This window comes from Pyrus communis, chromosome 2 (assembly GCF_963583255.1).
Source record: "Pyrus communis chromosome 2, drPyrComm1.1, whole genome shotgun sequence".
In the NCBI taxonomy this organism is placed as follows: Eukaryota; Viridiplantae; Streptophyta; class Magnoliopsida; order Rosales; family Rosaceae; genus Pyrus; species Pyrus communis.
The window spans coordinates 4,219,741-4,238,977 of NC_084804.1; the positions used below are offsets into that span (position 1 = coordinate 4,219,741).

A 19,237-nucleotide genomic window follows, 5' to 3' on the forward strand; every position below is an offset into this window, starting at 1 on the left:
ATAGACTTGACATTCGTGTTTATCGTGTTCATGTCGTACCTGATAGCTTAACCGATCTTGTCATGTAATATCCATTAAAGTAAACGAGTAATATGATCCGATCCGAAATCAACCCGTTAATATTATCAGGTAATATGACCCGACTAGTTATCCGTTAAGAAAAATATATTTTAAATCAATAAAAATGAAAATGAAAAATATAATTTGACCCCAAAAAATGTAAAACATAATACTGAATTAGTATATACATACTAAATTTCGGAGTTGACCCCTTCACGAAAGTTGTAAAACTTTTCAATACGAGTGATTACATTTTTCATACTTCTATAATAATTATTATTGATTTTGCACACAAATAAAAAACACTGTTAATGAGATTTGGAGGGTTTTAAAAATCCAAACGAATGTGTAATCATCATCTAAGCGTTGAGGATGCAATTATGAACGTTTATTATGTTTTCATATTTTTCAGACTTATACATTAATGATTATGAATTTTGTTTATTTTGAACTCCCTTAAAAATACTATTCATGAGAGTTTGTATGGTTTTAAAAATTCAAACGATCAAGTACCCATCCTCAAAGCGTAGAGGATGCGACTACGAGCGTTTGCATTTTTTTTCATATTTTTCGCACATGTAAATTAATTATTATAATTTTTTTAATGTGTTTGGTATTTTTAAATTACTTAATATTTTTTTAATGTGTTTTATGATTGTTAATCTCAATCTTTGCTTATAATATACTATAAAAATAAATAAATAAATAAAATTTAAATTTTAAATTTTATATAGAATAATAATTAATAAACAATATATACATATTCATTATATCTATTGTATTTTATAGTAAGTTTTTTTTAGTAGTTTAAAAAAATTAAAATCATCAAAATAACTTTTTTCTTATTGTGTCGAAACAAATTACATGCGTGTCACTCTCGTGTAAACTTATTAAGGACCCGTTATTAACGGGTTATTATCGTGTGACCTAATAATGACTCGATTAGTTATCGTGTTAACCCGAAACCCGTTATTTTCGTGTCATGTAAGAAATTGTCAGGTCTAGCTAGCAACTAGGTTTTACATAATCTCTGCAAAATTACATGTTCTGCCAACTCTTTTTCTTCTCATTCTTGAGAACTTTTTATTTTTATTTTTATTTTTTTATAATTTTATTTTAAAACAAACGATATTGTCCATACTAAAGGAGAGGAGGTGAGCTTAGCCTTACAATAGGCTAGCAATAATGTGGTTCAAATTCGCTTTTTGGCGAAAATTGAACCTATGACATCTTACTTACAAGTGAAGGTGAATACCACTAGACTGTAGTACTGAGTGGCCCTTGAGAACCTTCTTATTTGTTATTGTTTTTGAAGAGAAAGCTTCTGTAGTTGTTGGGTGATAATGTATTGCAATTATCTTTTTTTACTAGCATTATGATTAATGTATACGTACAAATCAAAGGAAAATTAATACGACTTGCATGGATATACTGTATACTAAAAGCGCTTTAGACATGCAGTCCGTTATATTCAAGTAATCTCCTCGAAGGTGAAGCACCGCTGCAGCAAGGTGGCCGCTTATGTTTTCAAAGAGAAAGGTGTATCTCCTTGGGTTTGATTGAGAACCAATATGGTTTTTCAACACTCTCGCTGATGATACTAATGTATCTATTTGTATTTATACATTGATTAATTTTAGACATCCAAATTTTAATAAAATAAATGTTCACCAACGAATTAAATTTGACGCACTAGGGATTATGGGGCACACATCATGGATCTCGCCAAATTACACACATTGTACGTATGTGACTTATCAAAGCCGGATGAGTCAACAAGAATGACACATATTGGCATCCAAGGCATCCGTTAAACAAATCAAAATAAGTATAAAAAAAAAGAGTAAATTAATGCTACCTGATCAAATCTCTCAATTATGGTTTAATTCCTTAAACTACTAATTTTCATTTAATTAGTGATAATATTAAATCAATTAGTCTATAAACTAAATTAAATCAAATTCAAAAAGGGACAAATTAACTCTACTTTGATAGATTATATCAATTATGGTTTAATTTCCTAAATTAAAGATTCTGATTTAATTAAATAATTAGCTCAAATTAAATCAAATCTGGAAATCAATTCCACAAATTACAGATTGAGATTGGGATTGGGATTGAGATTCTAAACTAAGACTCAATCACTCGCCTCTAAATACTAGGCTCATTTTCAAGAAACAAAACAAGACCAAACCTTCGGAGAAAACCAGAAAGCTCTCTAGCCAAAGCACATACCAAACACCCAAACACCCGTGTTCTTCATCAAACTCGTGGATAATCAACAAGCACAACAAATATACGTGCTAGTTCATCCATACTAAAGCCGAAGACCACCCACCACGTGAAATTGCTCGTGGTCCTGTTTCGTTCAAAATCAAGCCTCGGTGGCCCTTGATAAAATATTGTCATGATTCAAGATCAATTGCATGATCACATCTCAATACTAGCTAGAGATCGAACCAGAGAAATAGTCTTGTAAAGAATAAACCACAAAGATTGTGACCCCAAACTCATTAATACAAATTTATTATTCTATAGACGTATTCTTGTTTCATTCGTCACAGAAAACTCGTGCTTACAAAAATATTTGTCTATCGTTTGAAAAAAAAAAAAAAAATCATAGAGTATTTTAGTCTTTCTATAATCTTTGGTGTCAGGATTTTGTTCACTATTTTTTTCTCAATACATTGACGAAGCGATTCAAACTTAAATGTAAAAGATGGAGTGAACGGTTTAATATATATTAGAAACAAAACTAAAAGAAGCTCTTGTTAAATTTCAATACTATTAGAAAAATGTGTGAACTGATCCTGTGCGAAAGCACAACACATGAAGAAGTAGCAGAAACAAACAGAACATCACCACCATCCTCGTCCGAAACCCTAAAATGGGTAGCATACCAAATGGGTGAAATTCACGTCGACTCATGATTTCCCGCGCTTTTGATGAAACCATCAGCACCGGGAGCTTACACTTGGCATCCATCATCTCCTCCAACTCCAACCCATCGTCGTCGTCGTCTGATGACGTCATCGACTCGTCATCCCCAACAAACCGCCTCACAGCGTCCCTAATGTCGTCGCAGCAGCGAACCTCCTCGTCCTCGAAGAACTCCAGCACCCTCCTCAGCTCCCGGTCGGCCACGTCGTCCACAAACGGCAGGATTGGGATTGCGTTCTCGGGCTGGAAGCTGTACGCGTTGGGGTTGTCGTCGACAATCACCAGCCGGCTCAGGTCCCTCCCCTGAATTGCCAGGTCCTTCACGAACCTCCCATTCACCTCCGTACACGTGTCCCTGAATAGCCGGTGCGAAATCACCCGCTTCCGGTTCAACCGGTCGAGCACCAGCATCGCGTACTCGCGCAACCCGGCCGTGAACACCACCACCTCGTACTTGTTTCCTAATTTCTCCAAAAACTCGTCCGCGCCAGGACGCTTCACGACGTAGAAAGTCATTACTTTGCCGCGAATCATCGGCCGTACGACGAAGTCAAATCTCTTGGGAGGCGGGCCCGTCACGGAATGGACCAGTGTCTCATCCAGATCCAGAAACACGGTCCGCTTCTCCGGCGAAGTCAGTGGTGGGAGCGGACGGCGTTCCCGGGATAATTCGGATTCAGGTTGACCCTCTCGGGTTTGGGTTTTTTGAATGATCTTAAATCCTTTGGAGCCAATGCGGGTCAGCACGATAGAGGAGGCAGCAGCTGCGGCCTTTATAACGGAGCGGCTGCAGCGGTGGCGCTGCCTTGTGCCACGACACCCCTTGGTGGACGTGGGATTTTTGTCGACTGCGGTTTTCTTCAAAATCTTGGACACCATTTTCTTTTGTTTTCTAGACCTCGGATGTTAGGTTAAACGTACGCTGTTTTCTTTTCCGGAATTGATTGCTTGAGTCTTTGTTCAAGGTTAGAATTTGAAATGAAGTGTTGGAGAAGTTGAATTTGGTAAGAAATGTTGGGGGAGTGGAGAGATTTTTTAAATGTTTGGTTCGGTGTAACGATCGATAGTGAAGGTTAGAACCGAAGCCTAAGTGAGGTTTGAGTTTGTTTTAGCTGCGGTTATTTTGTTCGGAGATAATTGGTTTTGTATTAAGTTAAGACAATTTTGCATGCATGGTTTGGTTATTACAGTTAACTCTTAATTAGCTAGGGTTTTAGTTTCGTAGTGGACCACTGGACCTATCACTACCAAGTCTACCAAATTGAGTACCAAGACGTCGTCCCAATTCGCCTTCCATACTTGTTTTTCTTCTCTTGTAAGAGAGACATGCGGATAGCTTTGACACGGCAATCTGATTGGACAACAATTAAAAAATAATGAAAATGGGAGTTGGTAGCTTGGGAAATGGAAAGAGAGAGTCATTTTCTCTTTCTTCTTCATTGGAACTAAGGTCTAAGAACAGCATAGCTATGGTGATCTTCTATGTGTTCCTCTCGTCTGAAATTAGATATTTCTTCTTAGTTCAAAGCTTCTGTTGCACAACATCTGCATAGTCATAATGGTTTTCTCTCTTCCACCACATGCCCATGCCATTGGGTGGCCCTCAAAGATCTTCACATGCGCTTTTTCTAACTTTTGAGCTGTCTCGAGGCCATCCGAATCCATAAATGAATCCACTGCTAGATATTAGTCAAACTTGAAACCTATAGACCGTGGCACTAGTTAATAATCCTGTCTCAATTTTATTTTAAGCTGTGGACAGCTGCACTACAACAAGAATTGGGCTTCTTCCACAAGTGTTCTGGGTTTGCATGTTAGCCCTTGTAAGTTAAAGAAGGCCATCATTTGGACTAAGATTCTATTTCCGTGAATCAAATCCAAACAGGGATGATATTAATAGCCATTTTATTCTATATAATAGGGTTGGAAACCGGCTCGAAACACTATGAGTTTGTACCAAGTTTAGGTTGTGTTTGGCTTGTCAAAGATTAACATGTCAAACCTATATTCGGCTCGATAAGAAACAAATCAAACTTGAGCATTGATATGTTTGACTCATAAAGCTCGTGTAGATTTTATTTTTTTATAGAACAACTCGAATTCTATTGTATTCAAGAAGTTTTCTTAGAGTAAAATCATCATGTTTTCTTTTTTTTTTTTTTTTTTGGATAAATGATATTCTAGTCTAAGGGGAAGGGAGTTGGGATAGGCTACATGCTGGGTCAACCCCTAACTATGAAGCGAACTCAACACAAATACAACACATCATCGTCATCTATGTAAGTTGAATGTGAAACCTCTCACTTATAAGTGATGAGAAATAACAGTAGACCGTATGGTATTAACAGATTTTTTTTTTTTCTTCTAATTTTGAATTGACTATCTTCAATTTGACATTTAGTTGAGTATTCTTTTGTTTCAAAAGAAACTACAAGCGTGACAACTTAGCCCACCGCTACTCCTAATCATCAAATTCTTAAAGTAAAATATCGTTCATGTATTACATTATATTATTAAAAAGTTGTTAAGTTGGAAGTTTTTGTTACAAGAACTCGAGGAGTTAGACTTGTTTTTGCCTCGAGTCCTTTACGATCCTACTAAACAAAGCCTATAGGATGCTTGCTTACCTAACCAGAATGAGATTTTGCTAAATTAAGATGATCTATGTGAAGAATTTGACTTTGTTTTTTGAAATTGTTATTTGCACTATAAAATGTCATGTTGCACTTCTTCTGTTCTTCATTCCTTATTTTCATTTTCATAACTCTTTTTTTAGAATATTAAGTAATACTTCACTTTTTCCTTTGTAACACTCAAAGTGGAAGTTTTTATGGACTCTTTGTCCTCAAGGTTTAACATCAATTCTCTCGTCAACATTAGGCCATTTCCAACCAATGGCTGGCCAAAGAGCTCGTTTTAGCCCTCTGGCCCTCCAAGATTCTCCAAGATATTAATATTTTAATAAACAATAAAAGGCCATATTTGCCTCCGTCTCCAACCGAGGGCCAGAGGGCAAAACATAATTTATTATTTAAAAACTAAAACTTAAATGTTGTTTAAGTTTCATGTTGTTAAATGTTTTTTTTTATGTTGTATAATTTTTATGTTGGTTAATGTTATTAATATTGTTTAATGTTGTTTCATGTTACTTAATTTAATTTGATGTTGTATAATGGCTTAGGAGGTTATATAAAAAAAATAGAATTAAAAAAAATATGAAACAAATTTTGTGAAATAGAAGTTATAGGAAAAAAAAATAGAATTTAAAATAAAATGAAACAAATTTTGTGAAATAGAAGTTGAAACAAATTTTGTGAAATAGAAGTTATAGGAAAAAATGAAATTAAAAAAAAAATATGAAACAAATTTGTAAAATAAAAGTTATAGGAAAAAAAATAGAATTAAAAAAAAATGAAAAATACAAGTTATAGGAAAATTTTTGTAAATCAAAAAAATAATAAAACTGTTAAAAAAAATATTCAAAGAATAACCGACATGAAAACCAACATAAGCAAAAAAAAAATGGCCAGCCCCGAGCTAGCTGGCTGGCTGCATGCAGCCAGCCCTCCAGCCCTCTAGCCCTCTCCGATTCCGTGGGGCCCTCTTAGATTCCAGAGCCCTTTGGCCTAGCCCTCGGTTGGAGACGGTTTTCGAGCTATTTTCGGCCCTCTGGCCCTTTGGACCATTCGGTTGGAGATGACCTTATAGAACTGTGCCAAAAATATAAGGTGACAAATAATTCATAATTCCACTTTTGAGAGAATCCCCTTAAGCTTTGACATTTCTCTTTGTCAATACCCCACTAAAAGGATCCTTTGCCTTCAAAACTTCAAACTTTTGTTTTTGGCGAACAAAAAACTTGAGACTTATGAATATAACCTCTGCATATTATCTGTCAAATAAACATATAAATACAAAATACTCAACTGTCGATCACCTTCAGACCTACCCCTACCCCAACAAAATGCAAAGACATAAATAAATGAGGAAAGCAAGGCATAAGAATGACATCATTGAAAAAAAAGCATGCAAAATTTAGGGCTTGTTTGGTACTCTACTTGAATCCAATTTTTTAAACTAAAAAACAATTTTCAAGTTTTAGGCCTTAAAAACTTGTTTGGTAGGACTATTTAAAAAAACTGAACTTAAGACTAACTCAAAAATATAGTCTATTATCTAAAAACATAAAAAGTAAGTTTTTAGAGTTTTTAAACTTAAACTCACTCATTTCTTTTCTCCCCATCTTCCCTTCTCACTCCAAATCTATCTATCTCTCCTTTCTTCTTTCTCTTTCCTTTTTTTTTCTTTTACCTTTTTCGTCTCTCCTCCAATCCTCTTCATTCTTTCGGTTCTTTCTCTCACTCATCTTCCTCTTTATCTCGTCCAATCATCTCCCTTCTTTCTTTTTCCTTCAATCATCTCTTACTTTCTTTCCTCATCTCTTCTCTTTCTCCTTCTCTTTCTCAGTTAAATGCTGACGTGGCTTGATCAGGAACCCATTTTTTATTTAAAAAATTAATAAAATATTATTAAAAACAAAAAAATCATTTAATATTATTTAAATATTAAAATAATAAAAAAAAGTACATACAAAAAATATAATATAAACCTTTCCTTTCGTCCCTCCCTCCTCTCTCTCTTCCCCATCTTCCTGCAACCCAAAAAGAAGAAGAAGGAGGAAGAAGAAGAGGGAAAAAAAAAAAAAAAAAAAAAAATCCCAAACCAAACCCAGTTCGTCCCCCCTCCCCCCACCACAAACTCACCTCCTGCAACCTAGAAAGAAAGAGGAGGAAGAAGAAGAAGAAAAAAAAAAAAAAAAACCAACCCCAACCCAACCCGAAGGAAGAAGAAGGAAAAAAAAAAAAATGAGAAACTCAGTTCGTCCTCCCTCTCCCCCCCCCCCCCCCACCCTGCAAAAGAAAAACAAGAAGAAGAAGAGAGAAGGAAAAAAAAATACCCAGTTCGTCCAACCCCCCTGCACCCACCCTCTTCCTTCCACACCCATTCCCCTCCCCCATTTTCTCCGCGCCCAAGTTCTCAACCTTCGGAATCGGTCTAGCAAAGGTTTCCCGATTCCACCTCAACGAGATTTGGGTTTTTTTCTGGTTTTTTTTTTGGGTTGCAGGTAATGGGTGCGAGGTTAGGTGCGAAGGTAGGGAGGTTAGGTGCGAAGAGTGGGTGTGGGGAGAAGAGGGGGTGGGGAACGGGGAAAACAAATTGGTTTTTTTTTTTTTTTTCTCTTCTTTTTTTCTGGGTTGCAGTTGCAGAACGGGGAAAGAAGATGAAGATGGGGAGAAGAGAGATAGGGGGGGGGAAGGGGAAGGGGACGAACTGATGTTGTGATGTTGGTTTTTTTTTTTTTTTTTTTTTTTTTTTTTTTTTTTTTTAAATAACTTTTCTTTATTATTTTAATATTTAAAAAAATATTAAATGATTTCTTTTAGTTTTTAATAATTTTTTTAATAAAAAATGGGTTCCGGATCAAGACACATCATCATTTAACTGAGAAATAAACGGCCCAGCTAACAGAAGGTATAACATTGACACAAATCGTAAGATGAAGTATAACATTGTCAATTTTAAAAAATGAGGTATGAAAGTGTCGTGACACCAATAATTGAGGTAGTTTTTTGTATTTTATCTTAAAAAAAATTATTTTCAAAAAATATTTTGAGAAATGATAAAAAATTTCAAATAAAATACTAAACAGGCCCATACTTTCCCATCTTTTTCTGCAAGTAATTTGCTTACCCAAAACGTCAGCATCATGATCCTACAACTATAAAAAAAGAAAAAAAAGGGCACGACCAAGCTTCAGTTAAAAGAGTGTGTATAGTATCTTTGTAGTTGAAAAATGGAGATAACAAACAACAAAAAAGAAGAGAGTGCATGGCAAATTTCTTAACAAATTAACAAAATTAATGCAGGAAAGAGAGTCTTTGCCTGCCACTGAAAGCAACATAAATCTTTCTAGCAACTTCATGTCTCCACGAATTTATTGGAGACCTCTATTAAAATTCTCTTTCACTTGCCATATGGATTGGTCAAAATTATTTAATTTCCATACCAATCTACCGAAAAGGTTGCGTCTTTGTGACGAGAAGGTCACGGATTCGAGTCGTATAAACAGTCTTTTCGCGAAATAAGAGTAAGGATGCGAATGAAAGACGTTCATCCCCCCATCTCCCTCGACCCTTGCAAAGTAGGGAGTCACGTTGATTTCGATCGCCCCTTTACCAATCTACCAAAAGACAAAAAGTGTTAATATAATCCTGTGTGAAAGCAGCAGATTAGAGGAAATATACCAGAATTTAATTAGTCCAACCCTAAATAATTGGTATGACAAATGGGGTGGTAACTAACAACATGGATGTTGAAATGGTGAATAGTGGGAGGTTAGATTTTGCATGCTCATTGAACAAACTTAATGGTTGGTATCAAATTTCTCTTGTTCATCATTTGGTTCTGATCTTTTGAATTGAATGAAAGATTAAAAACAAGTTGATGTTAGCATGCACTAAGAATTATATATTGATAATTAGATTTCATCCAGATTCAGGTAACTAATTGGGTCAATGCAAAAACAATTAACTTTCTAATTGCTTCATAATTGGGTAATAAAAAGGCACTTCATGCAAGGTAGTGTGGTTGACTAGTACTGAATCACCAGTGGGTACAATTGTGGATAAAGGTCATGGAAATGATATATATATTATATATATATACACACACACATTTTTTAGAGACAAAAATTACATATACATTATTCGTTTTTGTTATAAGCGATATTACTACTTTAAATTGAATTAAGAAGAAGAGGAGAGCTTTGAAATCTTGAACACAGTCATGAGTTAAAGATGAAGATCTTATTCACCAGGCAATCTGTCATTCATCATAAATTGTACAGTATTAGAAAGTAATAGTGATCCAGCTAAACGTATTGGGTAATTTTCTCTGACCGAATTTGTGACATCCCGTCCCGGGATTATTAAAACGTACGTGTGAAATTACAATTTTGCCCCTAGTGTGTTTTTCGTCACGTTGTGGGGTTGTTTTGTGTGTTGTGACAAGTGTTGGACCACACACACACCTGCACATCCACTGTCTCTCTCTATCCTTTTCTGTCTCTGTCTCTCATCTCTCTCCCTTTCTTCCTCTTCTTCCTTCGACGTACGGACGAACATCAAAACCACCCAAATCATCACAGATCGAGGAAACCAAGGACACATATGAGCTCGTGAGGTCGAGGCAAGCTCAGCCATACCCTTTTCAGGTGAGAAACACATCGTTTCGACGATGGCCGATTTGAGTACTGTTCATGCAATAGTTATGCATTGAGTTTTAGGGATTTCTGAGCTTGTGGTTGTGTTTGTGAGGTTCCCAGGAGCTTGGGAGTGGCTCGTTGGTTGAATTTGGACGTCAGGATCCTTGGTTGTGGAGTTGGCCGGTTTTGGGAAGCTTGCACAGGTATAATCTAGTGAGTTTTAGACCTTAAAATGTGTTTGGTTGTGTTCTACTAGTTTAGGGCTTTAATTTGGTGCAAGAAACGTGGAAAAAGGTGGAAAAACGAGAGAGTTATAGCGATTTGCAGGTTTTCCGGCGACGGTGCCGGCGACGGCGACGGCGCCGGCGTCGGGGACTGGCCGGAGAAGAAGCAGGAATATTCCGTTAAGTTTAACGGAATATTCCTGACGGCAGGGGTTAAGTTTAACGGAATATTCCGTCAGTTTGACGGAATATTCCTGACGGCGTCTGTTGACACCGTCAGTATGCCTGGCACGTGGCCGCGCGTGGGGGCGCGTGGGTCCGTGCCTGTCCTGGCGCGTGGGGGCGCGTGCGGGGTTCAAAAATTATTTTAAAAATATGGTTGTGATCCTGAGGTTGTGTAGAGCACGTTGGTATATTCATTTGTCCATTTTGAGCAATGTATGAGAAGTTATTATGAGAAACGGGTTATGTGCTTTAAAGTTAACGTTTTTATAGTTGTTTCGCATTTAGGTGACACGTACCCCGAGGACGAGCGTGCACACGCGAGACAGGGGGGCTACGACCCTTCTACATACCAGTGAGTGGGCTTTTGTTTTCCGTATATACCTATATACATTTATATTCCCAGAAATTGATTAAAAAGGGTTATTTACATTATGCCATGCACTTTATTATTATCGTTACGCATCATTGCATGCAATATTAGTGGCATACATATACATATGCATATTGGGTGCTGTGGACGCAAAGGTAAGTGCCAGGTAAGTGACATTCACGTTTATGTTTCAGTAGTGGTTGAGGTGCCTAGAGAGCTCATAACCTGCACCCCCGGTGTTAGTGCTCCCGCCCAGAGTAGGGCACAGTCCTTCACGTGATGTTCACCTCCCGCACCACACGCTCAGCTTGGATCCAAGTTAGGTGCATAGGCCTGTCGTACAGACCACATTAGGTGGTTCCGACTCGTAGGTGATCCGCGATTAGTCGCACAGTCTTCACGTGATCGTAGCACTAGAGCGTATATATATGTTACACCCAGGCCTGTCGTACAGACCACCTTGAGTGGTTCCGACTCGTGGGCAGGTTCAGTTTTAGAGTTGAGATTTGAGCTTTGGATGCAGCCGTACAGGTCACGTTAGGTGACTCCGGCTGTCAGATGTTATGATGTTGATATGATTTATACCTGGGCACTTACATTCATATTGAGGCTTTGGCATGGCATATCTTGAGCATGATTGGCATACCCTTGAGCATGTTGTGCATGTTTATACATACGTACATATGTTTATTTTCTGGGAAGTATACAGGTTTTACGGCGAGGGGTTAGATGGTATTTTGCTAAATGGTTTTCAAAGAGCTTTGTTTTTGCCCACTCACGCTTTTGTTTTGCGCCCCTCCAGGTTCTAGTTGCTTAGCCGTTGCGGTGGTTTCCCTTGAGAGCTTTTCGGCGTTCTGACAGACACTCCACATTGTAGGGTCGCCTTCGGGCGTACTACTGTTATCGTTTTTGTTTGGATTGCTTTAGACCTGCTCTGATTTTGTATATCACTTACTAGCACTTATATTAGTACTTTGTATGCTAGTTCTGAATTATTCGTACTTTTATATTATTTTATTAGCTTCCGCACGTGCACATGGTTACGTCACCTTTGTGTGACGGCCAGCACGCTCCGATCTCGGTCGGGGTGTGTCAGAATTACCCAAAATTTAAGTAACGCAGTAATGGATTAATAGTATACTAAATATAGAATAAAATAATTCAATTTAAAGAAGAAATGTGGTGGCTCTTCATTTTTTTTTTTTTTTTTTTTGTTTTGTTTTGTGTCAAAGGTGGCTCTTAGTCTTAGGCTATATCATCTTATACTCTATAAAATTAATTGATTGGTTTAGTGTTAAAATCTATGCGATGAACTGTAATTGATCATCACTCACCGATTGAAGACAAAAATCCTGTCTTTATAATTTAATTTGATCTCTTACCGTCTCGAATAGTCCTTTACGAAAAAGTTCATCAGAAAATATATTACGTATTTCTTGTCAATTTCCACCAAAACATTATTTCTTGTTTATTTCCCCCTATACTCATCTATACTTTCACTGTGAATGATGTGTGTCTCAAAATAATTGGTTTGTTTATTAAAAATAGGGGAGCATTCTATTTCTGTCTTAAATAATTGAAGAGCAATTCAGTGTTATGGTAGTTCCAAGACAACTTAATTATGATTAACCTATGCATTTTAGATATTGCACCTGTCTTTTTGCTGTTTAGCATCTTTTTATGTTCACTAACTTTATCACCAATCTAGTTTACTTACACTACTTGCTTGGAAAAGAATAGAGGTCGACTTTGGAGGTTTTAACTTCTAGTTTTATAATTTTAAATTTTGGGTTTGCTAAATAAAATTTATTAGTTTTTTGGGCAATGAAAGTGATATTTTGTTTATAATTGTAAATTACGATTCTTGACATCTTGAAGGAAATCAAGAGGTTTCTCGAACCATGTACAAAGCATATTTAGCTTAATCATGAGCCACTTCATTAGCACCACGAAGAATGAGTAAAACCTTTGAAATGGCCCAGCTCAAATTTCCAATAGGATCCTTACATAACGTGATCCTACATTTTGTTTTTAGGACTTAGGATTTATTTTTTTTAATTTATTTATTGGTAAATGATATTGTTAGTAGGTTAAATTGTTAATGTTAGGTAATATAGAAATTAATGGTGATCGAACACGCACCAAGGTACATAGGCATTTTATTGTTTTCCACTATAAAACTCCATCTGCTAGAACTTAGGAACCTTCAACTATAATCTTTCTCATGAACTTAGTTACTAATTAAGGTGATTATAATGAGAGAAGTTATTGCATCACTAGTCTATTTGAGGACTTTGTTAAAGTAGTGGCCAAACTAATAAACCTAAATGGTGGAACTTAAGTTGAAATGAAAAGAAAGAGGGCCTAGTGAGAGAGATGTGTGTTATAAATGAACAATTCTTGCTTAACATAAACAATAAAATAAAATAAAAAATTCCCTGGTGAACCTCCTCGTTCCAACCTTTGCATTTTACATATCTGTCTAATATGTGGCATAATTAGAACAGTTCATTTGCTAAATCATCATTTTAAGATCATCGATTTACAAAAAAATCAAATAAACTAATAGTATTTTAGTCATCCATATGTATCAAACAAATATACGATGGGTAGCTCCGAATGTTCAAACAGTCTGTAGATTCTCTCTCCTTCAAATTTCATCCTCTCTCATTTTCCTGTATGTCTCTCTCTATAAAGAAAAAACACAAGAAATTGATGTGACTTATGATGATGCAAATTTCTTCCTTCTTGATCTTGGACAAAATTGCACCTACAAGACAAATAACACCTTAGGTCAAGGCCAAGAGCCTCACGTGCCCACGATGAAGAATGTGACATCCCACATCGCCCAGGGGAGTGATCCTTAAATATATATTCCCATCCCTACCTAACACGAGGCCTTTTGGGAGCTCACTGGCTTCGGGTTCCGTGGGAACTCCGAAGTTAAGCGAGAAAGGGGCTTGACCACTCCCATGATGGGTGACCCACTGGGAAGTTGCTCGTGAGTTCCCAAAAACAAAACCGTGAGGGAATGGTAAGCCCAAAGCCGACAATATCGTGCTACGGTGGTGGAGCGGGCCTGGGAAGTGGTTCCGCCCCGGGCCGGGATGTGACAATTTGGTATCAGAGCCTAACCCTGGTCGCGTGTGTGCCGACGAGGACGTCGGGCCCCTAAGGGGGGTGGATTGTGACATCCCACATCGCCCAGGGGAGTGATCCTTAAATATATATTCCCATCCCTACCTAGCACGAGGTCTTTTGGGAGCTCACTGGCTTCCGGTTCCGTGGGAACTCCGAAGTTAAGCGAGAAAGGGGCTTGACCACTCCCATGATGGGTGACCCACTGGGAAGTTGCTCGTGAGTTCCCAAAAACAAAACCGTGAGGGAATGGTAAGCCCAAAGCGGACAATATCGTGCTACGGTGGTGGAGCGGGCCTGGGAAGTGGTTCCGCCCCGGGCCGGGATGTGACAAAGAACCTCCAATGTCAAAGTTAGAATTTTGAGGGAAAAGTGTTTGGAGAATTTAGCAAGAGAATTCCAGTTGAGTTTTGGAGAGAATGAGGATGTTTATATAGGGGTGTGGCCGGCCTCCTTGGGAGAGGATAAACCTGCCACTTGGATGAATTTGTGGGCTGGGTTCATGATTTACGTTTAATTAGGAATAATTAAATAATAAATCAATTAATTAGCTAATTAATAGAATAATCTCCTAATTGATTAGCTAATTAATATAATAAAAGGGGAATGATTTGGGAGTTACCTTGTGGAGAGGATTGGATGAGGATGGATGAAATATGCTTTGAATTATTACTTATTTTGGGCACTTTTGACTTGGTTGATGGTTGATTGCTAGCTGCTCGTGTGTAGGAATCCCGGTATGCCTCGAGGGTAATTTTGTCATTTCAATCCAAAAAATCCACGTGTCGCCTTGTGATTATTTTTGACTCCACAAATGCCCCCACATCTGCTGGGCTACTCGCAGGAAAGGGCAGTAGGTGTAGAGATCTCCAACTTTGATGTAGATTCTCTCTTGGACTTGGAATTAAATTCTTCTAGGAAATGGAAATAAATCGCCTCCAAAGCCTATTTAAGCCTACCTTAACTAGGGGATTAAATCAACTTCGAAGGGCAATTATTTATCCCTACAAGAAAGAGAGAAAGCTAGAGGATATTTGTTCCCCCTCCCTTAGCACTCTTCTTCGCTTGTCTGTGCAAATAACCGTCTTTCGTTGATTTCTTTATTTTTTTCGCGCTGTACTGATGCAAGAAAAACTTAGTTCTCCCTGTTTTTTTCTTGGGAAGTGTTGCCATGGGTTAGCCGTCAGGGTGGTGCGGCACGTCGACTAGCAAGGGCCAGGAGTCGGTTTGGCATAGGCCAAAGAGGTGGTGTGGCAGAGGTTATTGCTTGTGCTGCTCAGCTTGATTGAAGCCAAGGATTAGCTCAGCATGGGCCTAAGAAGTGGCGTGGCATGGGCAACGATTTGGGCTACCACGTCTAGGCTGTTTGCCGATCGGAGCTGCTGAAGGTGAAGTGTCAGATGCACGAACTATTAAGTGCAAAAGTGGTTGCTGCCTCCTGACCATTTACTGCCTAGTTAATCTTCAAGCATTCGATCTTTTGAGCTATGTGACCTTTTCGCACTAGAGAGCTTACCTAGATGGGTGTCGAAGAATTAGTTTACCTTCTTGCACTGGAGAGCAATTAGTTTACTCTTTCGCATTGGAGAGCAATTAGTTTACCCTTTCGCATTGGAGAGCAATTAGTTTACTCTCTTGTACTGGAGAGCAATTAGTTTATCCTCTTGCATTGGAAAACAAACTCATATGGATGTCGAGGAATTAGTTTACCCTCTCACATTGGAGACCAATTAGTTTATCCTTTCGCACTGGAGAGTGGACCCATATGGGTGTCGGGGAATTGGTGAATTGGTTTACCTTTTCGCATTTGAGAACAATTAGTTTATCTTCTTGCAGTGGAGAGCAGACCCATATGGGTGTTGGGGAATTGGTTTACCTTCTCGCATTGGAAAGTAATTAGTTTATCCCCTCGCACTGAAGAGCAAACCCAATGGGTGTAGGGGGATTAGTTTACCCTCTTGCACTAGAGAGCAGACCCACATGGGTGTAAGGGAATTGTTTTACCCTCTCGCTCTAGATTGCAATTCGTTTATCCTCTCGCACTGGAGAGCAGACCTATAAAGGGTTTTGAACAGTTGTTGTGGACAGCAGTTGAGCCAAGCTTATGAATAACTTCTTGAATCTTCAATGAGAATAAAGAAATAAATCAACTGTGCTGGAAGGTAGAAACTGTATAACAAACTGGATAATCCTCGGCTTGCGAGGCTTTGTTCGTCGAGCTGCTTGAGACTTCGAACTTATTTGGAAAAGCCCTAACTGGGTTGAAGGGGTGATTGAGACTTCCCTTGCTTATGTAGGCCGTTTCGTTGACCTGTCAAGATACTTGTCGCATCGGCCTTCATTTATCAGCTTCTTAAGGTACTACTTCCACTTCAAGCAGTTGTTGGTAGTGTGGCCCGATCCTTGATGGAATGCACAATACTTTGTATGATCCATCATGTTAAGATAGTCTTTCATAGGTGGCGGCGGTTCGAACCAAGGTTCGTTCTTGAGCTTGCAGAGAATTTGGCCGATTGAAACTATAAACTTGGTGAATGTTTCAGGCGCTGAGTCTTTTCTGGTCGGGGAACGGTCCATGTGTTTCTTTTCCGACTCATTTTTGTTAGACTGCTTGGCTTCGTCCCATAGTGCATGCTTTTTCGCCAAAGCATACGAAGCTGCTAGGGTCAATTCTTCTCATTTGATCAGTTTTTCGAATAAAGGGTGTTCGGTGGAAAACCCATTTCTGAATGCTACCGTTGCTATGTCCTCGTTGCAGCCAACAATCTTGACTTTCTCCGCTTTGAACCTCTTGACATAGTCGCGAATTATCTTCCAAGGGTCTTTTACGATGTTGAAAAGATGGTCGGATGCCCTTTTGATTGAGTGGTTAAACGAATACTCCTTTGTGAAAACAAAGGAAAGTTCGTTAAAACTCCAGATCGACTGCGACGGTAGAGTATGAAACCAGTCTTGTGCCTCACCTTGTAGAGTTGTGGTAAAATTTTTGCACATAAATGTGTCGTTGTTCCTGTAGAGGATCATAATACTGTCGTAGTGCTTGAAATGTCGATCCAGATCTTCGTCTCCCCCGTACGAAGTGAAGTGAGACATAATGAACCCGCAAGGTGGATTTGTCCGCTAGATCTCATTCGTGAATGGTGACATGCTTATGTTGGTCATGTCTCGTCGAAGCGCATTGTCAGCAACCTCGTTACGTTGGAAATTGGGCAATCGTTCAGTTAGGAGCCTTTCAACTTCTTCTTGAATTTGCCTCTGCTGGGGCAGTGAAACTTTCGGCTGCCCCTGGTCGTGACCTATGGGTTTGGGCCGTTCTTCTTTATGCTCGACTTGTTTATGTCGCTGTTGTGGTGCATGTGGCATGCTCTTGGCAGGCGAACGGGTTGCTTACAAGCTGCTGGTTGAACTTAAGTTGGATTGAGTGACTGTTTCTCTCCATTTACCGTGCTGTCTACTCCAATGTGAGGTGGAGAATACTCATTGCGAGCCTAGTTGTGAATAAACACTTAGCTTGGAAGGTTGTCTATGTTGATAATTGGAGTGAAGCCTCAACCATGAACGTATGCGCGTCGTGGGCTTGATCGAGAATACATGTTCCTTCGCACGCTAAGACGAGAATATATGTTATCCCAATGACCCAGGCGATAACGTAAACTGCCAGAATGCTCGGATCGTGGCTGGTTGATGAGCTGCTTGTCGGGAAGTTGATGGAGAGGTTTGTCTGCCCTTGTCCTATTTCAGGACACCTCGTCTGAGGCATGTTGGATCTCGGTGCGTTGCAAGAGTTGATTCACCAAGGTTGTCTATTGTGCAAGGCGCTCATCAACTCTATGACTTGTCGAGACAAGTGTTGTTCGTCATTTGGATTGGAAGAGCTTAAAAGGAATATGCCTCATTGAGTATTGGAAGTGTGGTAGGCTCCAGGTGCGAGATTTGAATTGAAAAATGTCAAATCCGCGAAGAAACGTGGTGAAAATGCCCCTGGTTCGATCGTAGGTCTTGAAACTTGGAGTTGGGAAGGTTGTGCTACTTTTAGGCCGACTTGCGCTGCTTGGGGAACCACATGAGTAGGCTGGGCCACAAGCGTAAGCTGCTTAGCATGCCATGTATGCGAGTGTGAGGCTTGGGCTTGGCTTGGTAATGCGTTGGGTTTAAAGTGACATGGCTTGGACCGTGGCTTTGGTGTCGTGGCCCTTGGATGACACCACTTGGGCTTAGGCCTTTGCAAGCTTGGATGGCACAACTTGGGTTGTGGTAGTAGTGCCATGGACCTCGCCATGGGTGGTTGCTTTGGTGGAGCCTTGTAATGGTGGTGCCGCTCCCATCTCTTGAATATTGGAATTTTCACTTGTTGAATTTTCTAAATTTCTAGCCATTGTATTTCTCTTTTATGTTTTATCAAAGAATTTTTGCAAATAAAAAATTCTAATAATAAGAACGTACGAAAAATCTACAAATGGACAAGAAAATAGAAGAACCTTTGATGCGAGAGTCTTCTACGAGTGTGTGACTCTTCTCTCAATGAAAGCAACAATTTGTGGATGCAAATTTCTTCCTCCTTGATCTTGGACAAAATTGCATTTACAAAACAAATAACACCTTAGGTCAAGGCTAAGAGTCTCATGCTTCCACGATGAATTTTGGGGGGTTGGGGGGCTTTGGCCGAAGAACCTCCGATGCCAAAGTTAGAATTTCGAGGGAAAAGTGTTTGGAGAATTTAGAGAATATAGCAAGAGAAGTCCAGTTGAGTTTTAGATAGAATGATGGTGTTTATATAGGGGTATGGCTGGCCTCCTAGAGAGAGGAAGAACCGGCCACTTGGATGAATTTGTGGGGTAGGTTCATGATTCGTGTTTAATTAGGAATAATTGAATAATAAATCAATTAATTAGCTAATTAATAGAATAATTTCCTAATTAATTAGTTAGTTAATATAATAAAAGGGGAATGATTTGAGAGTTACCTTGTGGAGAGGATTTGATGAGGATGAATGAAATATGTTTTGAATTATTACTT

General features: G+C 38.8%; 1 protein-coding gene across 1 annotated transcript; it reads right to left on the reverse strand.

Moving 5' to 3' along the window:
- Positions 1 to 2,719: 2,719 nt before the first annotated feature.
- Positions 2,720 to 3,879, reverse strand: LOC137724089 (uncharacterized). The gene has a single exon (XM_068463024.1). It carries the CDS (start codon positions 3,877 to 3,879, stop codon positions 2,848 to 2,850), a length of 1,032 nt encoding a protein of 343 aa, XP_068319125.1. The 3' UTR covers positions 2,720 to 2,847.
- Between the last annotated feature and the right edge of the window lie 15,358 nt (positions 3,880 to 19,237).

What these genes read in the sequence shown, in the direction of transcription:
- LOC137724089 (XM_068463024.1), bottom strand. Translation starts at nt 3,879, where the DNA reads ATGGTGTCCAAGATTTTGAAGAAAACCGCAGTCGACAAAAATCCCACG.